General features: G+C 34.7%; 1 protein-coding gene across 2 annotated transcripts in view; it reads right to left on the bottom strand.

The window, feature by feature from the left end:
* Window positions 1–7,561: 7,561 nt before the first annotated feature.
* LOC120634152 (complexin) overlaps window positions 7,562–21,658 on the bottom strand; it is a 358,168-nt gene continuing 344,071 nt past the window's right edge. For both annotated transcript variants that reach the window (XM_039904567.1, XM_039904568.1), the window contains 2 exons: window positions 11,537–11,669; window positions 7,562–10,964 (listed from right to left, as the gene is read on the bottom strand). In XM_039904567.1, coding sequence (XP_039760501.1) covers window positions 10,891–10,964; window positions 11,537–11,669 — 207 coding nt within the window. In that variant the 3' untranslated portion in view covers window positions 7,562–10,890. The remainder of the gene's footprint in view (window positions 10,965–11,536; window positions 11,670–21,658) is intronic.

The following is a 21,658-nucleotide window of genomic DNA, read 5'->3' as shown; positions in this document are numbered from 1 at the left end:
TACAACATATGAACCACGTTCATATTTAAACGTGCACACGTAGCAACTTCTATCTATGAGTTTCAGCGACTGGCAACTGCAACTCTATTAAGGAATATTGCACATAGAGAAAATGTTTTCATTGTTTAACTTGGTGACCTAAATAAACCATTGGTTGCCGCGAGTAGCAAGTTATATTTTTTTACTAGTTATCTCAAGTTACCGTAAGACGTAAGAAACCCCCCACTCACAGTCCGCTCTCTTTGCTCTGCTCTGTGTCAACGTTATATTACGTCAAGTAACTTACGATGATGGGACATGTGAGAAGGATGTTAAACTCGCAGCAACTGTTCAAATACCATTTAGTTGCTGGAAGTAACATATGGTAACATTAAAAGTTGCCAGTCACTCGTGCTAAAGTTGTTACGTCTGTGCAGTCCCTTAGATTAATTTCACGAAGTTCCAATATTTTTTTTCAACTTTTTTTTGCTTTACACATTTTCATTATTATCTTTTAATTTTCAGTAAACTTGCAATTTTAACACTAGTTGTCACTAATATTATAAGCTAACGCACTATAATGTGTTCTTATATTAGCCAATAACTATCCTAACAAACAATCAGTAAAGTACGAACGAGGTAAAATATCATCAGTTAATTTACAGCACTGCAATACGATGTAAAATCTGACAACTCTTCACAAAGACTGTCAAGTTTAACATCTCTTCATACAAAACTGTCAAATTTGTGTCACAAACTTTTAGATTCAAGCGATTAAAGAACATTTTGATATTCGCCCCGTAAGTACTTTGCTTTAACAAAGAAACGTTTGACTATGAAGTTACGAAATATTTTAAGACTTTCATGAACAATATAGAATAGATTTTGGTTAAAAATATGTACCTAATAACAAATAGCGCAACAACGTGTTCTCTGTGGCACTTAATGTCAGTTCTGAAACAAAATAATCTTCTATAATATTCGATAAAGTCTTAAAATATATACACATGTGTATATAACATCTGACTATAATACATACGTTTATATAATACTGGCGTCAGCGTGTAAAAGCTCTCGTAATGTAGTGGATGTATCGTTGTCTCTAAATTGTCTTTTGTAACAGTATTTATATTGCATTGAATCATATCCTTTTGCCTTCTAATAAATATTAACAATTTCATAAAAAAATAAATCTTTAATAGCACCCTAAGTTTTTGTTCAATCATTTACCTAAACTTTTTCGTTTTCATTAACAATTTCTTGCATTAAAATAGTTTAATTTTGTGATTAAATTTTCTTTAGACAGAAATTAATGTAACGTTTCGAGGCAAAAGGATTTGATTTTTATCAGACGCTTTTGCTACTGAATTCAAATTTGTTTAGGTTTTGTGTTGCTTTTTAACAATTATATTTTTTTCTACCAATGCTATTCTTTCACTAAGTATGGTTTAAGAGTAGCAAAAGCATCAAGTGTGTCATATTTCTAGTGATTTTATTAAAATGGCTAATCGGCAAATATTTAACAAGTTATGTATAACATACTTCGGATGAGTAAATACAATATCTTCCCAATTGATGTGATGCAACAGTAACTCGTTTATAACAAATACTATATATTTTAAACTCGCATTCATTCCTATATATTTAAAAAACTTTCAATAATTTTAAGCCTGCTTGTCAAGGCTTAAATTTTTTTATACATAATTTTTCTTTATATACAACCACATTAAAAAGTATACTCAAGCATATATAACATTCACACTCACACATTCAACAATTGAATCACGTCTACTTTCACACAAACATAACATGTACACATATCCACACATATTATTCACAAGCATACGAGCACTCAAACAAATAAATATTACTGATTCCATAGAAAATTGATGTTGCACCATATCAACATCCTAATAAAACCAATGTTAAATTCAATATCCTACAAATATAGAGAAGTTAATCAAAATGTAGCGATAGAACAAGACAATGGTAAATTCTGAATGCCATCGCCGGCCAAAAAGTCATAGGATACCTATTCCTTCTAAATGCGCTAAAGGAAATATAATACAAAATACAACAATAATTAATTGTACAATAAGATACCCTGAGTGCAAAAGTCATAAGATCAATTTTTCAACTGAAATTATGTAACTATAGGAGAAAAATTTAGAAATTGGTCAGTCACTTGGGAGCTTAAAATTATTCTACTCTTTGGTTTGGATAATGCGATTCGTAATTTTGTTTATAATTTTTTTACTAAATAATTTACAATTATTATACTAAACTACACGTCTACCTTGTATAAACCTCTTTGTAAATTCATTACAATTTATTAGTAATAAGAAATAAAAGTAGCTGGTATAAATAAAAACAAAACTGTTCACTCTTTATTTTCTACTTTATAAAAGCCTAGCAGTTAATACGCGGACTTTTATTTCAAAGTGACTTTAACGTATTAAAATATGTATAATCTAAGGAATAAATATTAATTTATAAACAATACTTTGACTTCGATGCAGTTGGAAGCATCAGAATGCAAGTCACAAACCTTCAGCAATTACGTTGATACTCATTTGATATCACCCAAATTCCTTTCAAATGTTCGCATTAATTAAGCATTTATTTAACTAGCATATATTATAATTATTAAAATAACCGATACACTAAACATCGAACATCAAAAGCTTACTATGAAAAAAGCAGTATTATGTAACTTCCCTGAGGGTTGCCAACCGAGGGCCAACATACATCTCCATAAAAACTGTTTCGTTGAAACAACTTTTTGTTTGAAGTTAACTAGTTGGCAGCCTGTCTTCAGAAATGTTACAAAATCAAGAACAAAATCTCGACATCTGGGCTGATTGTCTATGACAATACAATCCTTACCACATTTTGTGACATCAAATTTGAGACATCTTCATAGAAAAACGTCAACATTGACGTCACAAATTGCTGTTACGAATGCGATATGATTTTAATGTCATTTATAATCAGGGAAAACTTGATTACACTTGATACTTTTGACATCAATGACCACCAACTTTAGAGCTGGGTTGATAGCGAAGATAAGTATGGATGTCGATGATTTGAGCGCTAGTAAATTATTCCGTATTTGTTTTCAGGGATGTTATTGTATATGACGATGTTAACGTCATATCCCAATACGAATTGTGATATTAACCTTGACCATTTATGACGAAATGTCACTAATACAATGTTTGCACAGTCATTATTATAAGAGAATTATGACCCAAATTTTCAAAAGATTTCCATTTATTTATGTTCGGTACATTGATATCCATGACTCCATCGCAATAAGTTGCCGATTGCTGATGACAAAAGTATAGTGTTTTTTTCCACCCTAAAATAGATATAAGAAAAAATAAATAGACAAATAGAGAAAACGACACCGATCACACTTCAAGAGCCACATTACAATATAACCTTCATGCAAAACGTTATCTTATTACCATCAAAACAAGATCCTTATTCGCTATCACATCCGAATCATACATTGCAATTTTGGACCTCAAACGTGACAGTTCTTGTAGCAAGAGGTGTCAAACTTAAGGCCGCAATTCCAATGCCATAGGGAACCAGGACGCAGGAGTCGCTTAACTTTTAATTAGTGACAGTTAGCGGATTTTATTTAAATGTTTAGTTACATCTAAACCTCGCTACGTATCAAAATAACTTTTCTAAAACACTATCAACTACGTGAGAGCCAACAACGAAGATTACAGTTATATCTACGATAGATTCAAAGGGGAAGATAGGATACATAGAGACAGCGGTAATATGAAGGAATAGAATAAGGTGTAGCAATAGTATTTGGTACTATACAATGACAAACTAAGTGTTCCTAGGAGATAACTTTGAAGTTTAGTTACAGAAAGTGACATCTGGCGTTATTCATCGAGTTAAACCTTAAAGGTAGTCTAACTCGATGGTAAACGATGATAAAAACTCGCTAATTTTGAACGATATAAGCAACAACTGTTTCTTAATGCCATGCCATTTTGCTCACCAAATTATATACTTTCAGCACTTGATAGATATTGTTTGTGATGACAGTATAATCTCCAGAGAACACTTATCGTTACCAACCGGTAAAGGAGCGGGAGAAAGAGAAATTTTGGTCATGTCAATGTTTAAATTATATAAAAAACCAGGTCCAAGAGTTTATCTTATAGCTATTATTGTTTATTTTCTACGAACAACAGTTTAACTAGATCGCCATGCACATACATAGATACTATATTATCGTAATACATGATAAACCTAGCCTAGACACACGTACACTGTGAAATTTAATTTTAATACCTTAATATTAAGATTGTGAAGGTTTGAAAGAAGACGGATAGGCTGAATCCCTCAAAAGGTATCCGTTGCGAACGATCCCCACTAACTTTGTCCAGAAGGCGTATATTTCTCGCGGATAATCTCGGGTCAATAACGGCATCTCCGAGCATCCCAAAACCTAGATTCGCGAGTAATGTTTGCGTCCTTTGTATGAAACGCTTGCGCTAAATATATCCTTTCAAAAGTTTTTATTTGAAGAGGCATTTTAATCGTAACGCACTGATGATTGTAATTTTGACGTCAAAAATAAATGACAGTTCACGTATGAACAAGTGTCAAAGACGTCACAAATGTGTGTAATAATACTACGCCGGCACGATTTCGATGCCACAACAAATAAAAGCCAGGACAAGGTTTTAGAATTAAGTCTAGATACCTATGCGTGCACAAAGTAGTAGCCTATCGAAAGAAGCTATGAAAATATCATCCAGTGTAGTACAGTGCAGGAAAATATGTTACAGATATTTCTTATAAGTCAGAAAATATAGCTGAAATTCTCAATAGAAGATAATCTGAAATTATTGTTGATCTGTCATATTTACAATATGAGAAGGAGATGTATATAGATAGAGTAAACATGATTTGAAGTGTAACTTTTCGATCCTTATTCTCTATGACATTGATACCGCAACTAAAAATGCATTATTACAAATGAAATTTGATATATCGCCATACAAAAGATATCATTTTTGTCTTCATCAATTGCAGTTACGAGCGTCTTGATTGTCAAAATGTCACAGTGAATAAGAGCCCAGTGACCGTTTGTGTATTTTTTTTGACAGTTTCTGACCGACAAGTCAAAAATTACTAATTAGATGAATTGACGACTGTATGACAACCTGTCAGAAAATTAACACAAGCCGTTCACTTGTGCAGGGTCATGATTGTGTACAACGGTGATCGTTAATACGAGCAAAATGCTTCCTGAGACGTCAAATTAACACCTCTTTATACAAGAGCAGTCACGATTTACGTTACCATGTCATAGAACCAGACCCATTTACGATTTCAGATGTAAATATTATATTAAACAAATCAATACAGGATAACATATTTATTTAGGTAGTTATACTCGCTTATAAAATAAAATTTAGCAAGCGCTATGTTAACAATAATAAATGACGGTTAAAACTAATGATTTAGAGTTAAAATACATGATGTGCTGACATCGAAGAATTTGCCGATAAGTTTAAAAATCTACGAGAAATTGTGTACGATCGTTATATCTGAGTGAAGTCAAGTTGATCTTAAATATGAGATATTTAAAGGCCCCCGTAAACAACAAACTTTTGATCTACCTATAGTTTATATGCTCACAATCTTGCCAACAATTTAATCTGTAAAATTCTTGAATTATACTCAGAATCTGTCTTCCGGATCAATCGTGGTGGTATTCAGTTACCCATCCAGTAACCTCATAAGATCGACGTAGCTCAACCAGAACGATCAATGCGCTGCAACTAAACGTAACCATTCACTTTGTATATAGAAAGTACTGGTACCGGCGACACAATGTCAAAAAGCCTAAAGATTTATGACATTTGAGAATTACATGCTGACGGATATCGTCAACGTCTTTTGCTTGATTTATCATGATAATGTATTGAAGTTACAAGTGTATGATGAATAAACTGTAGCTGAGACGAAAGTGTGTGGTTTGCGGGGTTCAAGTGAAAGAGAGTTAAAGAGATCAAGAAGCTAAGTGGGTACGCTGGGCGCGAGCGGTCGGGCCGCGTTGGGCGCACAGCATTAGTATATTATACGTTTATATCACAGCTTTTGACGATAACAAATCTTTTGCATTTGCAGCTTAATACGTGGAGACAAACCTCCGAACAATTAGCTCCGCACATAACATCGCATTCCTGCTGGACTACTGACAGATTCGAAAACGTTCACTCACCAGCGTCCGCGTAAAATATTCATATGACAAATTGAACTGGCCCTCAAGTGGCGTGCACTTCAGACATGCACAAAAGCGCTGTCTACCCTAAGATTTTATTTATGCTTACCCTGGTGCAAATTCCTGGCTGTATCAGAGTTGACTGAGCTTCTATAACACCGCGGTCTCGAGTTGAACAAAGATAAAACATCAGTATTTTTTTTGTATTAAAATTCTCTGTAGGACATGCGGTTTTGTTTTATTTCGTGCCTACGATTGTTGTTCTTTTTTATTATTATTTACATTAACAATTCAGTTTTCTTTATTTATTTAACAGATGTATACGAAAATTAACTACGAAAACCATGTCTTGTTTATTGTTTTGAACGATTTGTTTATTCTTGTAATGGGGCCAAATGCATTTACAATCCCAATGGTCTGGGACTCAGTATATACTCTATTTCAACATACGCTTGTGAGTCAACGTTATCAAACCCTAGCCGTCCCAATCCGCGTCCATTGAACCAACAATGAATTTCTGAGGTGTCCATTTGTGTATTTTGTTTACGAATTCAATCAAAACGCGGACTCAATCTACATTGTGATACATGTATAAATATGTCGACTCTAACATACCACGTTATATCTTTCATCAAATGAAGTGAACTTCATGCACAAAATTTCATACATGTGTGTATTGTAGTAAGTAAGGAGTGAATATTGTAAGACTGGGTGTATGCTGAGGCGAATTGCAGTCTGTTAGGCAGATTTACGTTATAACGCAGATATCCGTGTTTGTACGATGATGTGGGTGTGTTAATGGCGAATTCCTCTGCGTCACTTTTAAGTTCGGTTACGAATACGTGTAGGTATAGCACGGTGGAACTATGCTTCAAAAATTGCTTCCATGGTCAGTCGTCTTTATAGCAAAGGACCTCATAACTAAAGATTACTTAGTTGCTATGATTCATTGCGACGTGAAGAATGGTGGTAAACGACAATTTAATTCGACTTATTGGTAGCAGTGGTATTTAGTTACATCGAACCATAAGCTATTGAAATGTGCTATAAAAGTTCGTTAAACATAACATACAATTATTATATGGCTAGGTTACATGAGCAGATGTTATTGAATTATCCAGCCATATTTGAAGTCCCATTTGTTCATGGCCTGCAGGTTACTACTTATATGCCACTATCACCTCAGGTATGTAACTAAGTCCTCCAGGTTACTTTATCGGATGTTTAGAAGTTCTGTGTTTATTTGTGTGCGTGTGTACGTGTGTGTATGTGTGCGTGCGCGTGTTTGTGTTAGTGTGTGTGTGTCGTGTGTGTCTCTGTGTGTGCGTTCTGTTTATGTGTTGTAGAATCATTCAATCACACAATCATTCATACGCAAAATGTCAGGAGACGACGTATATATGTACATATAGCACAAATACTTAACGCTAATCGCTCGAAAGATTAGCTCGCACAACATTACTTTAATCCTAAGCATAAAACATCGATTACGAATCGCGTCAACTACTTACTCGATTCAACAGTTAATCGTAAAACAACAAGAGGACTCGCTACCTATCTTTACATTACTCTAAACGAACATTGATCTTATATTATAAAGACATGCAAAAACGAAATTACAACGCCTAATTAATATGAACTGTGAGACCCAAATTGCTAAGTCTTCACAGTTAGTTACAATATTGTACCTATTATATTCGATGTGGATATTAAGGCTAGGTTAATTACAGGTAGGTATAGCCCAAAACTTATTAGGATATTTTTAGGGAGTACGCGACTTCTTCCTTCTCCCTTACTTGGACCCGTATTCGATATGACACTCTTATAGTAACCCAAACGTAATTACAAGATATGTAGTTACACTTGGCAGTTTAACACACGTTTATACGTCACAAAATGCAAAATGTATTCGTGGTTACGACGAAATGTCACAATGACTGTCAAATCGTGACACTCAACAATTCATGACATCAAATTTGAAGAGAAGCCAAATATGACATAATGTTATAAAGAATCAGGGCCTTATCGAGAGGTGAACTACAAACTTGCAGCATTTATCAAGTATGCCCTAAAAATGTCCTACAAGGTTTCAGACCAGTGCTCATACACCTAAACAAAATACACTGACACGATATCGAAAAACTGCATAAGCACGCATGCAAAAGATTTCGAGGCAAAAGTTGAAGAGACGAAGACAGCGGAGCATGCCAAGAGACAGAAGCCCAGTGGAATTTGGATGAAAACAAATATAAAGATTTAAGACAACATGAATACATTGTTATTTCAATGTAACCGCTTGAACTCCGAAGACGAAGAAATCAGGAGTCGAGTAGACTGGGCGTATGCTGACTTACAGGCGGTACTCAGTCAGACAAAAAATGCGTATTAACACGTCAGTGACACCTCTTCATATGATATTGTAAATATTGGCGTTACAAAAGCACAATCACGAGTATTATATGATGAAAATGTGACAAAGAATAAGGTCCAGTGCAGAACAGATAATAATTATTACAAATAAGCACTGCGCTGCGTGTAACCGCGTGTATATTGGCGCCTAATATTTACGTGTATCGTATAATTTTACTGTCACAAAGGGTAATTTAAGTCCTGTCTGAGACGTAGTTTTAATATGACGTAAGATTTGTGTAATTTTCCTGCGCCGCCAGTAAGTCTGTATACGCATTGTCTTAAGGCAGGTTTAGAAAAAGACAATAGAAATTGACCACTGTTTCAGGCTTTTGTGAAACCTCCTTCGAACCAGTGACCGGCGCAAATTATTTGACGCTGATATTCAACAATGCTAGTATCTGTCTTAATATAAACCTTATATGCCTTAAAGCCACTACACGCGTGCTAATCTTAATTTAATTTTCCCTTCAATTTATTAATTACACCGTTTTAGTTGTTTTATTAAATTTACTCATTTTACACTTAAATAACAATATATCACAAGCATCAACATATAAAACAAGTTGGTTAATCCAACATCCGTTAACTAGAACGCAGGTATGACAAATTTCTTCGTTTAGTATTATTACATTAAATCATCTATTTTGAGCCCACACTGGGTTTTGATTCTTCATGACACTGAAATCTTAACGAATATCCAATGTGACATAAATTTTGACACTTCTTCCTACAGAGCTATCAAAATTTTTACGTCCCAAATTTTGGAAAGTAATTTGACCTGTTTACAATGATATAAAGAACCTTGATCCTCTTAAGTAACATAGATTTAATGACAAGCACATGATTATTGCTTTTTCGTTAAATATACCTTTAGCTGCGTTATAGTTAACGGAAGGTAGGTTATTAGGGTTTACTTTGCCAACTTCGCTAGCTTTGACATTTGGAGAAGCTAATATTCGTATTAAGAAGGTATGCTTTGTCTGTAAGTAGAAAAACGCTCTTGGACCTTCTCAGTATAGCTGGATAGATGAAAGTCATTAATAGTGATCCCTCGAAAGTGCTGAATTGGCGTAAGTAACAAGCGCCTAATAGCCAGCGAAGTAAGTATGTATAGGTTTTGTCACAATTAAGTACTACAGCTGTTTGATCGCCCGGCTTCGCGATGACTTTTTGACCTAACGTTATAGTTTGTAAGACAGTGTTCTCGGTAGGGTCGAGGGCTCTTCCACGCTTTATGAATGTATAAAAATATTATTGCTCGTTATCAAAGCACCAACGCCACAAACTTGCCACTAGCCGTCTAATTTTCCGAAAAAATTTAGAATCCGTATCTCGTCTACAAAATTTGATTGAGCGCCTATTATACTATGTGAACCTTTATGCTGATCGCATACTAACCAATACTCGCCACAGACATTTTTTCGACAAATTAAAATGACGCCATATCAGCACGCACCGCCCTAAGAACTTTTATTTATATATTTTTTTTTATTATATACATCGATTTATATTCATTTATGGGCTTGAAATAATTTAAAATTTATTTAAATTTAGTTCAGTACCTTTCTACGTCAATTAATCGTGTTTTTGAGATTATGACAAAGAAATCATAATCTTTGACAGGACTGAATCTCATCCTTCAGCCTCTCATCTTTCGCACCCTTATTTCGTATAAAAAAAAACTCGTTATTGCAAATTGTGACATCAAACTCGACATTTCTTTACCAATGTATCGAATTTAAAATCACATTAACAAGAGAAAGATTAAATATATTTCGTTTATAGTATCTATTTTAACGTCATGTAAAATTAAAAGACATGTCATATTTGTCATGATTGTTGACGATATATCTCCTGTTTTTAAGGGTGTATGTTTAACATTATTATTGTAATTTATTAACTAGGAAATTAAGTTTTCGCTCCTTTTTTATAAGTCGTAGGATTCTCACGGGCATAAACGCCCTACCAAACAATTTCATAAACCGAAAACAAAATAGATATTATTTTATCTTAAAATGTATATGTCGTCTATGCAATTTGTGGCTGGTTGAGCTAACATTTGAGTCCCATGCTATCATTTGAATCGCGTGCGTGCGGAAAATGCGGTCAGGTTAGTGTGCGATCATATTTACAATTCCTGAACGAAATATCTCTTTGGGTTGAGGATGGGTGGGTGTGGGTGTGGGTGGCTCAGCACAGCTACATCATGTATTCGGGTGGTGGGTGCGCGCTGCTCACTGCATCACGCACTTGCTCTCGATCTGGGACTTGAGTTCGTTCACTTGCGTTTCGATGGTGTTTTTCAATTCTGTAATTAACAAATTTAACATTAAATTAAATTCATATATTCTTTATTCATGTAGGCCTATCAGCGTCCATACATATCTGTTTACATAATTGCGCAATGGTGATAACTTCGTTCCACAACTTAAAGCTACGAGGGTTTAAAACGCGCCCTAATCTCATAAGAGCCCACAACAAACTTAACCGGGTTTTTTTTCTTATCACCATCTCGCAGTCAATTAATATTTAGATATGAAGTTAGAGCAATTAACACCCAAACTTTTGTAAGCTTTTGTTTTATATATACTTTGAACTTATTCAGAGACAATGTTTGTTAATATGAATGTGAGAAGTACATAAATTTATTCTGATTCTGATTCTACTACTTACTGCATTTGATACCCATTTTGAGAAAATCGCAAAAAAAAAAACAAAATCAAAATCGTTTCATTTGTTTGGAAAACACGATGCCACAGATATACACACACACACATACACACACACATACACACACGCACACACACACATACACAGACACGTCAAACTTATAACACCCCGTCGTTTTTGCGTCGGGGGTTGAAGAGATGAGGTACATACTGGTGAACTCGTCCTGGTCTTCCAGCTCGGCCTCTGCTGCCAACTCCTCGGGGGTCTTCTTCTTCCTCATGAGAGGGTTGTCGGGCTCCTGCTGCTGCTGCTCCGCAATCTCCTCCTTCTTGGGTATTTTATACTGGAAGTGGAGAACAACTTGAATTAGCTTTTTCGTTAATATTCGTAATTAGTTCGGAAATATTCTTAGACTTTTAAAAGTAACAACTAAAATCAAAAATTTGGTGTTTTATTTAGGTCTAAGTTGAAACCAGTAAAATACCGTTTCGATTATTAACTCGTGTAAATACTAGGCTATCTGTCGCCCGCGTCCTTCGCTTGCATTTGTAATGGTTTTTTCGCAAATCCCAAGGGAGCCGTTTGTTTTCTTGGAATGAGAATAAATATAATAATAAATAAATATACTATGACAATACACACATCGCCATCTAGCCGCAAAAGTAAGCGTAGCCTGTGTTATTATAGGTACTAAGATGACTGATTAATATATATTTTTTCAATATAGATAAATACGTATAAAAAACAGATAAACACCCAGACAATATATTCAAGTTCATCACAAAAACAGTAGTCCAGTTGTGGAAATCGAACCCACGGCCTTCGACTCAGAAAGCAGGTTCGCTGCCCACTGTGCCAATTGGCCGTCTAAAGAGAAGAAAAATGTATCCGATGTTTCTCTCTCAGTAAAATAGTTTTTAATTCATTCCAATCGGATATTAAATGTAAAAGTTATCGCAAGTTCAAAAAATTTAAGGTCTACCCTAATTAAAACTGTTATTTTTAGGCAAACTTAATTCACAACGTTCTTTTTAAACCTACACCCGATTTTTTTAACAAGGGTTTCTATACAACTTAAAATAAATATGCTTTAAATGTAAAACAAATTCGAACGAAGTCGCCGGCAAGAGCTAGTATTTAATAAAAAGTTAGTGGGGGATCGAACTCTGAAGAACTCTGAACGCAGAAACAGACGTGTTTTAACCACTAGGTCATCACTACTCCTATGAAATTTATACATCCATGATTTACTTATCATTCTTCACAATCACGTAAACATAAAAACCTATCAATAGGTGTTTGCAAAAGTAAAACGACACATAACTCAATTGATGTGTTCAATATTTTCTATTTAAAGAGCCAATCGCTCGCTACTCCCACATGCATTGAGTGGATTTCTCTACAGACTTCTCGCTCAGGAAAACCGATATATAGGTAATAATAAAGCTTGCCAAGCGCCGTTACATATTTAATACGTTCTTTTAACTTTCAATAAGAATACAGATAAGTTTGCGATTGTCGTTGACAAGTGACAACTTGTCTCTTTATACAATAAACACGCTTATTTATTTATTTAATTTACATCTCGTTAGTAAGGCAGGTCGACTTACACTAACGAGATAGAACTACATAATCTATGGATAACTATAAGACAAATGAATAAATAAAATAAATAAATAAATATACTACGACAGTACACACATCTCCATCTAGTTCCAAAGTAAGCGTAGCTTGTGTTATGGATACTAAGATATTAATTTTTTATGAATAATATACATAAATACTTATAATATATAGATAAACACACTGAGACTGAAAACATTTATGTTCATCACACTAACATTTACCAGTTGTGGGAATCGAACCCACGGCCTTGGAATCAGAAAGCAGGGTCGCTGCCTTCTGCGCCAATCGGCCGTCAAAATGAAAGATGACATGGAACATTGTACAAGACATGATAATATATGTGTGTACTATAGTGATACTCTGCGAATATTGAAGTAAAGGTCATTTAACATCAGGGACATTTATATGGCAATAAATAATTTATAATTGGATTTCCGCAAGCTGTACTATATAATGACATATGGAGCAGAGATATTGACCTGATCCACAAATTCTAAATCACGCGACGCGCTTCGGTGATAGCTATGTTGGGAGCCCCTCTTCGGGACAATACCGCAACGAGGAAATCCGTAGGAGAAAGACAAAAGACAATCCATAGCTCAAAGTATAAACAAAAAGTGGATATAAATAATCCACTAGAAATGGACACAAATGAGTGTGCATATCGTCTGACAAAGATACTGAAATCCTTCGAGGGGATGGGTATATACTTATATAATACCGCAGGTAATAATAGATCTACCGTTACCTAAGTTTAAACAATGTATTAATAAACAGACGTTACTACACGATTGATGAATTTCTTAATGAAAAGGCTGATTACACGATAGAAAAAAAGTCTAAAGATTTTGAGCTGGCTTCTTCTCGGTAGAATCTTACTTCCGCACCGGTGGTAGAGTTACTAAAACAGACTCATTGGATGTTTCAAAACTATTTACAAACTAGTCCTGAAAAAAATGAATTTTGAATATTGAAAGTTGAAGTGGCAGTGGGCGGGCTAGTCTGTAGAACCAATGGCCTTTGGGGCAGACACGTTCTGGATTGGAGACCGCAGTCCGTTAGGCACAATGTCGGACGACCGACTTCCAGCACGCTGGACAGACCATCTTAGCAAGGTGGAAGCAGTGGCGTTCATAGAGGGTATGCACAGGATATGCAAATGATATAAAATGAAAAAAATCTTCAGTACGAGTTATAAAATACTTAAGCTTAGGCATTGTAAAAGTTATAACTAGCCTACCCTAAAGTATTAAAACTAGTACTGGAGAATTTCTTTATTTTATATCATCTGTATGCACCCTCTATGCACGCCACTGGCTGAAGGATGAGTGAAATGCCGAGTACGCTCTTGGAAAGGCTTATGTTCAACAGTGGACGATAGTAAGTTGTTGATGAATGATGAAATGAACGCCTGCTTCTATTGAATGCTTGTCTTTTTATATGCAAAATAAATTTCCATTTTATTCCAATTATCCGCAGTGAGAAATATGAAAATGACACTTGGGAGTCCCGCGAGGCTCCGTCCCTTTAAAAAAGTCCCTTCCTAGCTTGTTACTGAGATATCGCGTCTCGTAATGAGGTCCCGCGAGTCCCGATGAAAATTAAAATGAATGCCCTGCCCTGCTTATTGCGATTATACACAAAGAGGATTTCGAGACTTTTTTGTACTGTAATTAACTCGATCAAATCCACGCTAATATAATAAAATAACAGCGTCCGCGACGTCTGATAAGTTAATTTGTCCTCTAAGAAAATGTATTCTACATTCCACTGAGTCGTCTCGCCCGTTCTCGACTCCTAAAGTTAAAGGACTAATGAAAAAAACGCTCACAAAAATAGCTTACTTTGCAGAACTCCACGATGTACATATATATGAGGCTTGATTTGATTAATAACAAACTGACAAATATAATACAAGTTTATTGTTTACCACCGTTGTTAACTAAAATATTATGTCCCACAAATAGTGATACAAGTTGGTTTGCAGCATGTTTCACTAGCGAAACGTTAACAGAGCTTGAAGAAGCACCCTCGGTACGGGCTTACCAAGTGCGGATAAAAAAATAAATTTAATCTAACATCAAATTGTTTAATTTTAATAAACTTTGAATTCTTTTTTAACTCAAAATAATTAACATTCCGATTCCGATACAATCGCCGGCACTTCAGAGTTTAATATCTTTTTAGCAACTATTTATCACATGCTATAACATAGTGTGAAGTCCACCTATCCGCACTGGGCCAGCGGCCTTAACCCCTTCTTATTGTGGAAGGAGACCCGTGCCCTGTAGTTGGCTAATAATAGGTTTATGTGAATGAATGAATGAATGAATGAATACATTTTTTTTGTACACCAAAGAAACAAAAATTAGTTACAAAGATATAAATACAAATCAAGAGAGTACAATTTGGTGTCCTTATCGCTACATAGCGATTTCTTCTAGGCAACCAATGGCGTAAAAGGAAAAAACATAGAAAAGAGGTAGGTGGTGCAATAAATAAGATTTAAAAATTATACAAATATATAAATATAAATAAAATATATATATATATATATATATATATATATAAATATAACTATAATATATATATATATATATAAATATATTACATATAAATACAAATAAAATATATAACATAAATATCTTTATAAATATATTACATATAACATCCGCAATTAGTATGAAATACATAAATAATTCAAATTACACACTTAAAATGATGATGAAGTACTTTTTTTCCATGGATTGATCCCTGACACAAAATTTAAAGCAGACTTGGGGCCTGGAAAACTATACCGATAATTCTACCAAAAATTATCTAAAATCTCGTACATATTTAGGGTAGCTCATATATTTCCCGTCTCAAGTCATTAAGTTAAGCCTTACGTAAACCCTGGCCCGAACGTCGTGAATTTATTACGAACTCGACGCAAAGTTAATTGTAGTATCGTTAAATGTTATCAAAATTAAATTATTTATCCGTTAAATTGTTGTTTATGGCGCTGTCTATAATAAGATTTATAAGAGAGGCAAAAAAATGGTGTTTAAGGCGCCGACAAAAAAAGAAGTATCTTATAGAAAATGTACATGTATAAATGTATAGAAATATATTACATGATGTAGATATACATACAATCTAGATTTAGTAGTAGTTTATAATGTTTTCGTAGTAGAAGAAAGAGCTCGTTCGTCGTACCATCGCCATGCTCATTCTTCCGCCGATTAGCATTGCTGTGTTCTAGTCTAAAGAGCGTGTTTAACTGTACATTAGCAGATACATGAGGCCGAACACGGCTTAGGGTGATGGCAAAGGGCCGCACCCCGCAGGACGTACTCCTCGCATTCCCCGTAATGTTGTTTTATAGGCGATGGATACCATCAGGTGGGCCTCTGTCTGTGTTCTACCGCTCAAACGGACGAACCGATCTTAATGTGACCGATGCTTTTGTTATTTGTGTAACGTACGTGCTGTAAAATAGATATAATTTGGTAGCAATATATCGTTTAGGTTTAGGTTATCTTCCAGGGGCTTATGATTATGATGAGTTGGTTGTCAACTTGTGCTTATTAGTATATCTTTGAAGTTAATTCATTTCAATGAAGTTGATAAAAAGGTAAATGTGACACTTTATATGTAGAATACTAATAGAAAACAAATTTCATTCAATGTATAGAACAGAACAGAACAGAATATAATGGGAATTATATTAATAGGAATAGAATATAATAGAATATAAAAGAATAGATGGAATGGAACAGAACAGAACAGAATCGAAAATAATAGAACAGAACAGAGCCGAGCCGAGCAGAGCAGAGCAGTGCAGAATTGAAAAAAACAGAACTGAAAAGAACAGAAAAGAACAGAAGAGAATAGAATAGAATAGAACAGAACAACAGATTCATAAAAAGAAAAAATATTTTAACACGACATAATAATATAAAAAAAAGCCAATTCTATCTGTAATTACTCTTCTGGCACTCTCTTCTTTCCTCTTCGGTTTCTTCTTCTCTTCTTAAAGTAGAATAGGCATCAAGTAAGTCAACCTGACTCGATTAGGGAGTCGCGTGTAAACGGACTCCCTACTAGAGTCAATTTGACATCCAAGAGCTTTTTGTCTTCTTTCTGCTGTCTTCTCCAATATTCGTTGCTTCCATCTTGTTTATTTGATATAATAAAAATATCGAGAACAAATAACTTATTCAATTTAAATATAACATAAAAATACCATACAACGTATATTCAAATATAAAAAAAAAACATATACATTTATGCATCGTAATTAATTTGCAATATACCTATTCATTATTTTGTAATGTAAATTTCCGACTGTCATATTAAATATTTTATCATCGGTACTATAAAGATACACTATAATATTGTACAGGCAAACTATGCTTTGTTATAAAAAGTAGGACAAATAACACATAAGAAATTTTAATAAACAGCTCATATTTCGGATTAATGTGCGTTTTTAATTTAAATAATTAAATATCACATGCTTAAACGGTGAAGGAGAACATCGTGAGGAAACCTGCATGCCCGAAAGTTCTCCATAAAATTCCCAAAGGCGTGTGATGTCTACGAATTCGCTCTTGGAGAGCGGGCTATAACCCTTCTCATTCCTAGAGGATAATGGGTCGATATCCGCATAGTAACAGGTGCGTTACTGGGATCAAACTCGGTACAACCGGAAGGAGAGTGATGACTTACCCACTAGTCTATCACCCTCTTCATTATAAAGTGGAAAAGTTTACAAATTAGTTTTATATACATATTATTTTTTTTGAATTCATATTCATTTATTTCAAGTAGGCATAATATAAGCACTTATGAAACGACAAGTCTGTCAGTTTGTAGTGACTCTACCGCCGGTTCGGAAGGCAGATTCTACCGAGAAGAAGCCGGCAAGAAATTCAGCAGTTGCGCTTTTCCAAAATCAACAATTTACATTTCACATTTTAACATTCATATTTCTATCTTGTCAGAGATGAAAGCGAAGCGGGATGCTTCCAAGCAACATTGTCATTAAGAAATTCATCAATTTTATAGTAACCTCCCTGTAACAAATTTATTTAACATATTCTTTAAACTAGCATGCATCGGTAGGTCCAAAATTACCTTAGTATTTTTGCTTTATTTTTCTGTTCTATGATTATATATTTTTAATTATTGGCATATGAGGGCAAAAAATGTTTTTCCTTTCATATGCATTGATTAAAATGGGCCCACAGTAATTGTGAGTTCATCTGTTTGCTTTCAATGTATCTTCCTAAGTTCTGTATAGCTTCTCTAGCTTCTTTACATATCATAAAACAATGTCCCCTAAATTAAAAATATTAAAACCTGTAATAACCGATTTGGCGCAGTTCGTCTGTTGGGTCAGCTAGTAATATTATGAATATATTGTGAAGCATAAGCATATTAAACAGTTGATCTATTTTTAAGAGGACCCCGTCTCAGTGGGACGTAGTTAAGTGGCGTTTCCATCAATTTCCGGTTAGATGAGTTGGTAACCGCATTAAGCCGCCGGCAATCTTGGCGCAATCCCGTCGCGTGATGAACCTATTGACGGCGGCTAAATATGCTATTACGGCACATTACTGAGACATTTTAAAGGGATTTTAGATTTCCATTTTCCTGATATATCTTTTTAGGTGGTAACATTTTTAAACTAGGATTTAAATCTATTTAATCTTGAGACCCTGTTAGAGTGAATCATACGTTATTTGGCAGTGTTGCAATTAAAATTATATACATTCTTAAAAACGCGCAACAGACGCGCATGAGAGTTTAGTGCAACAGAACTGTGAAACTTTTTAAATGTCAGTCAGTAATGTACAGTCTCATAGATTTCATGAATAACCGACAACGCGTATGTGAATAGATTGTGATATGTGTGTAGTATGATAATTGATGAGTAACTAATTTATTTTAATTATTTTTTATACATATAATAATCTTTATAATATTCCCTTCAATGGGTAGTTGAAATAAAGACGAAATTGCGTTTCTGTGAAATTACAAGAAACAACATTTAAAGCCCTTACTTTAGGTCTTTACATCAAATCATTTCTTCTTAAAATAAACTATTAAATATCTTTTTTAATGTCACTTATGACTGTCAAAAGAACTCGAGAAAAGAGTTCTTTACTTATATATACATATATGTATTAAATATTATATGCATATATGTATCTATATTTTAAACTTAAATTGCTGCATTAACTCGTTAATTCGTCTTTCCTAACGTCTAAGGTTGTCTGGAAGAGATCGCTTTGGTGATAAGACCGCCTTTGCACGCTCCATTTTCTATTCTAAGTTTCTTCTGTATAAGTGTAAAGCGTGTGTGTGCAAAAAAGTTTTCAAACAAACAAACAAACGCACACGATACATGTTTCAGCTTTCATAGAATGGAATTATTAAAAATTCAGCACAGAGATAGGTTATTATCATCTTTAAAGCAGATGCAGTAAATCTTTTAGAAGGAAAACGGTAGAAGAAAAAAATTCCACGCGGACAAAGTCAAGGGGTCGTAAAAAAACTAAGTCTAAACCTCGTGTAAAATATACCCAAGGTTTATGACACCGCTTTGTTTTTTACGCGACGCACTGAAATTGTAAATCGTAGGCGACCGTCGGCAAAATAAATCGATGCCCCGTTTCATAAACCCAAATACGTTGACAGCAATGAAGGATGTAAATCACATCAGTATCGGAGCAGGCGCGGCGAAGCGTGTAATAGAGGCTGGGAATTGCTGTGGGGTTAACGTGAAGTGGAGTGGCAGCAAAAAAAGGTTTCTTTTTTTGATTGCACTACAAGTTAGCCTACAACATACGTTACAAGTTGACTGCCTCTTAAAAGGTATGTTTAAATCCGACGAACTGGATCGCTAAATCGCTTGGCAGCACGTCTTTGCCGGTAGGGTGGTAACTAGCCACGGCGGAAGCCTTTCACCAAACAAAAATTTACAATACTTCACGTATATAGGTTAACGTAACTAAAATGTGACTAATCGATCAATAACACTAATTTTAGTTTAAGCTCTTCAATTTGACGTCAATTTACCTTCGGTTGTCATTACAATAGCAAAAGTGTTTTTCTTGCACGCAGCAAATGAGTAATGGATCCCATTAAATTTTGGATTCATATAATTAAAGAGCAATTGAGAACAAATGATGACGACAAATCCGAAGTACATTCAGTCGAGTCAGCTCACAACTCCGCATATGTTGAAATACCCTGACCGCTCGTCAAAGCCTATGCAAACAGTGGATGTAAACCTGTCCTAACACAGTTATTAGTCTTTAGCTCTCGAGACTACATTTTGCTTCTAACGGTACAACATAATATATTAAGCGCAGTGTAGTGAAAATGTTCTTGCACCATTGCCATACATAATATTGCTTGGTGTAAATTTATGGGGCTTGCTAAATCGATGGGCGTTACCTTTGCAATGATTTATGCACAAATTGTTAAACCACTTATCAATATATGAAAACTGCTTATGAAATATTAAAGTGCACTGTTGTCTTATAAGTGAGAGGTCTGGCAGGGGGTACTGGAGATTTTCTTCATTTTATATCATCTGCATACCCTGTGCATACCCTCTATGCATGCCACTGACTACCAGGTGTGATTGAAGTCTAGAGCTATATAAAAAATGGAATAAAAAAATCATTGAGAAGTTTCTCTCCTATTCTATCATTTTGACAATTCTTATACCAAGCTAAGGTTAAACACTGTATTGCAAAGACTAAATTGTTCGTGTATTTTTTGTGATTAATCGTATTTATAAAAAAAAAAAAAAACATCCAGCCACCGCTTGCGGGGTTTTTAAACCCATGCAACGGCGGTCAGGGCTGGAGCCAGAACCGCGCGTCTCACGGTTTCAAGGACTACTGCATTCAACCCTTGAACAAGTTTCTTAAGATGTTGGTCAAAGCTTTTCGCGAGAAGACCATTGACCTAAATTCAAGTGTTTAGATACTTTTTCCTTTTCAGCTTTCACCAATTTATGTCGTCATGTGGAATAGTTATCGTCATCAATTATTGCACGGCGCAATAATCGATCGACTAGCACTATATCAGGTATCATATCATTTTTAATATCACGTGAATTTTACGGTAAGGGAGCTTCCTTTCGGAACAGATTGAGTACTATTCCCAGCACGCACCTCTATTTTTAAGGTAGTCCTCAAGCATCGTGCAAGCCTGAGAATTCTGCACAATGTTCTTAAAGGCGTGTGAAGTCTTCGAATCCTAATTTTCCGAAACCCTTCTCATTCGGAGTGGAGACCCGTGTATATACGTGTCTGATAATGGGTTCATTGAAGCATTTTTGAAATTGAAATACAAAAACAACAATTATGAATAACATAAATAGATTAAGGCTTATCAAACCAGCGCAGATGAGCAGAACGTCAACAGCAATACTGATTATTGCCTTCAATACAATTCCGACGCTAAATAATTACCGTTCAAATTGAATGTGATATTAATATTTGTATTTCGCTTCAAGTTTAATTATTACAGTTGATAATGTAATGTTGATTAATGCGCAATTGCTACGGTTAGTGCGGTACATTGAATACCTATATCGCTCGAGTTGGCCTCCACTCTCATAGGAAGAGACAGCCGTATATAACATTTCACAGTATTAAGAACATACAGAAACCGATTTTATAAATTTAAAATGCATATAAA

This window comes from Pararge aegeria, chromosome 23, assembly GCF_905163445.1.
Source record: "Pararge aegeria chromosome 23, ilParAegt1.1, whole genome shotgun sequence".
NCBI lineage: Eukaryota > Metazoa > Arthropoda > Insecta > Lepidoptera > Nymphalidae > Pararge > Pararge aegeria.
Note: the sequence above shows the minus strand (reverse complement) of the source record. Positions and strands in the feature narration are given on the sequence as shown.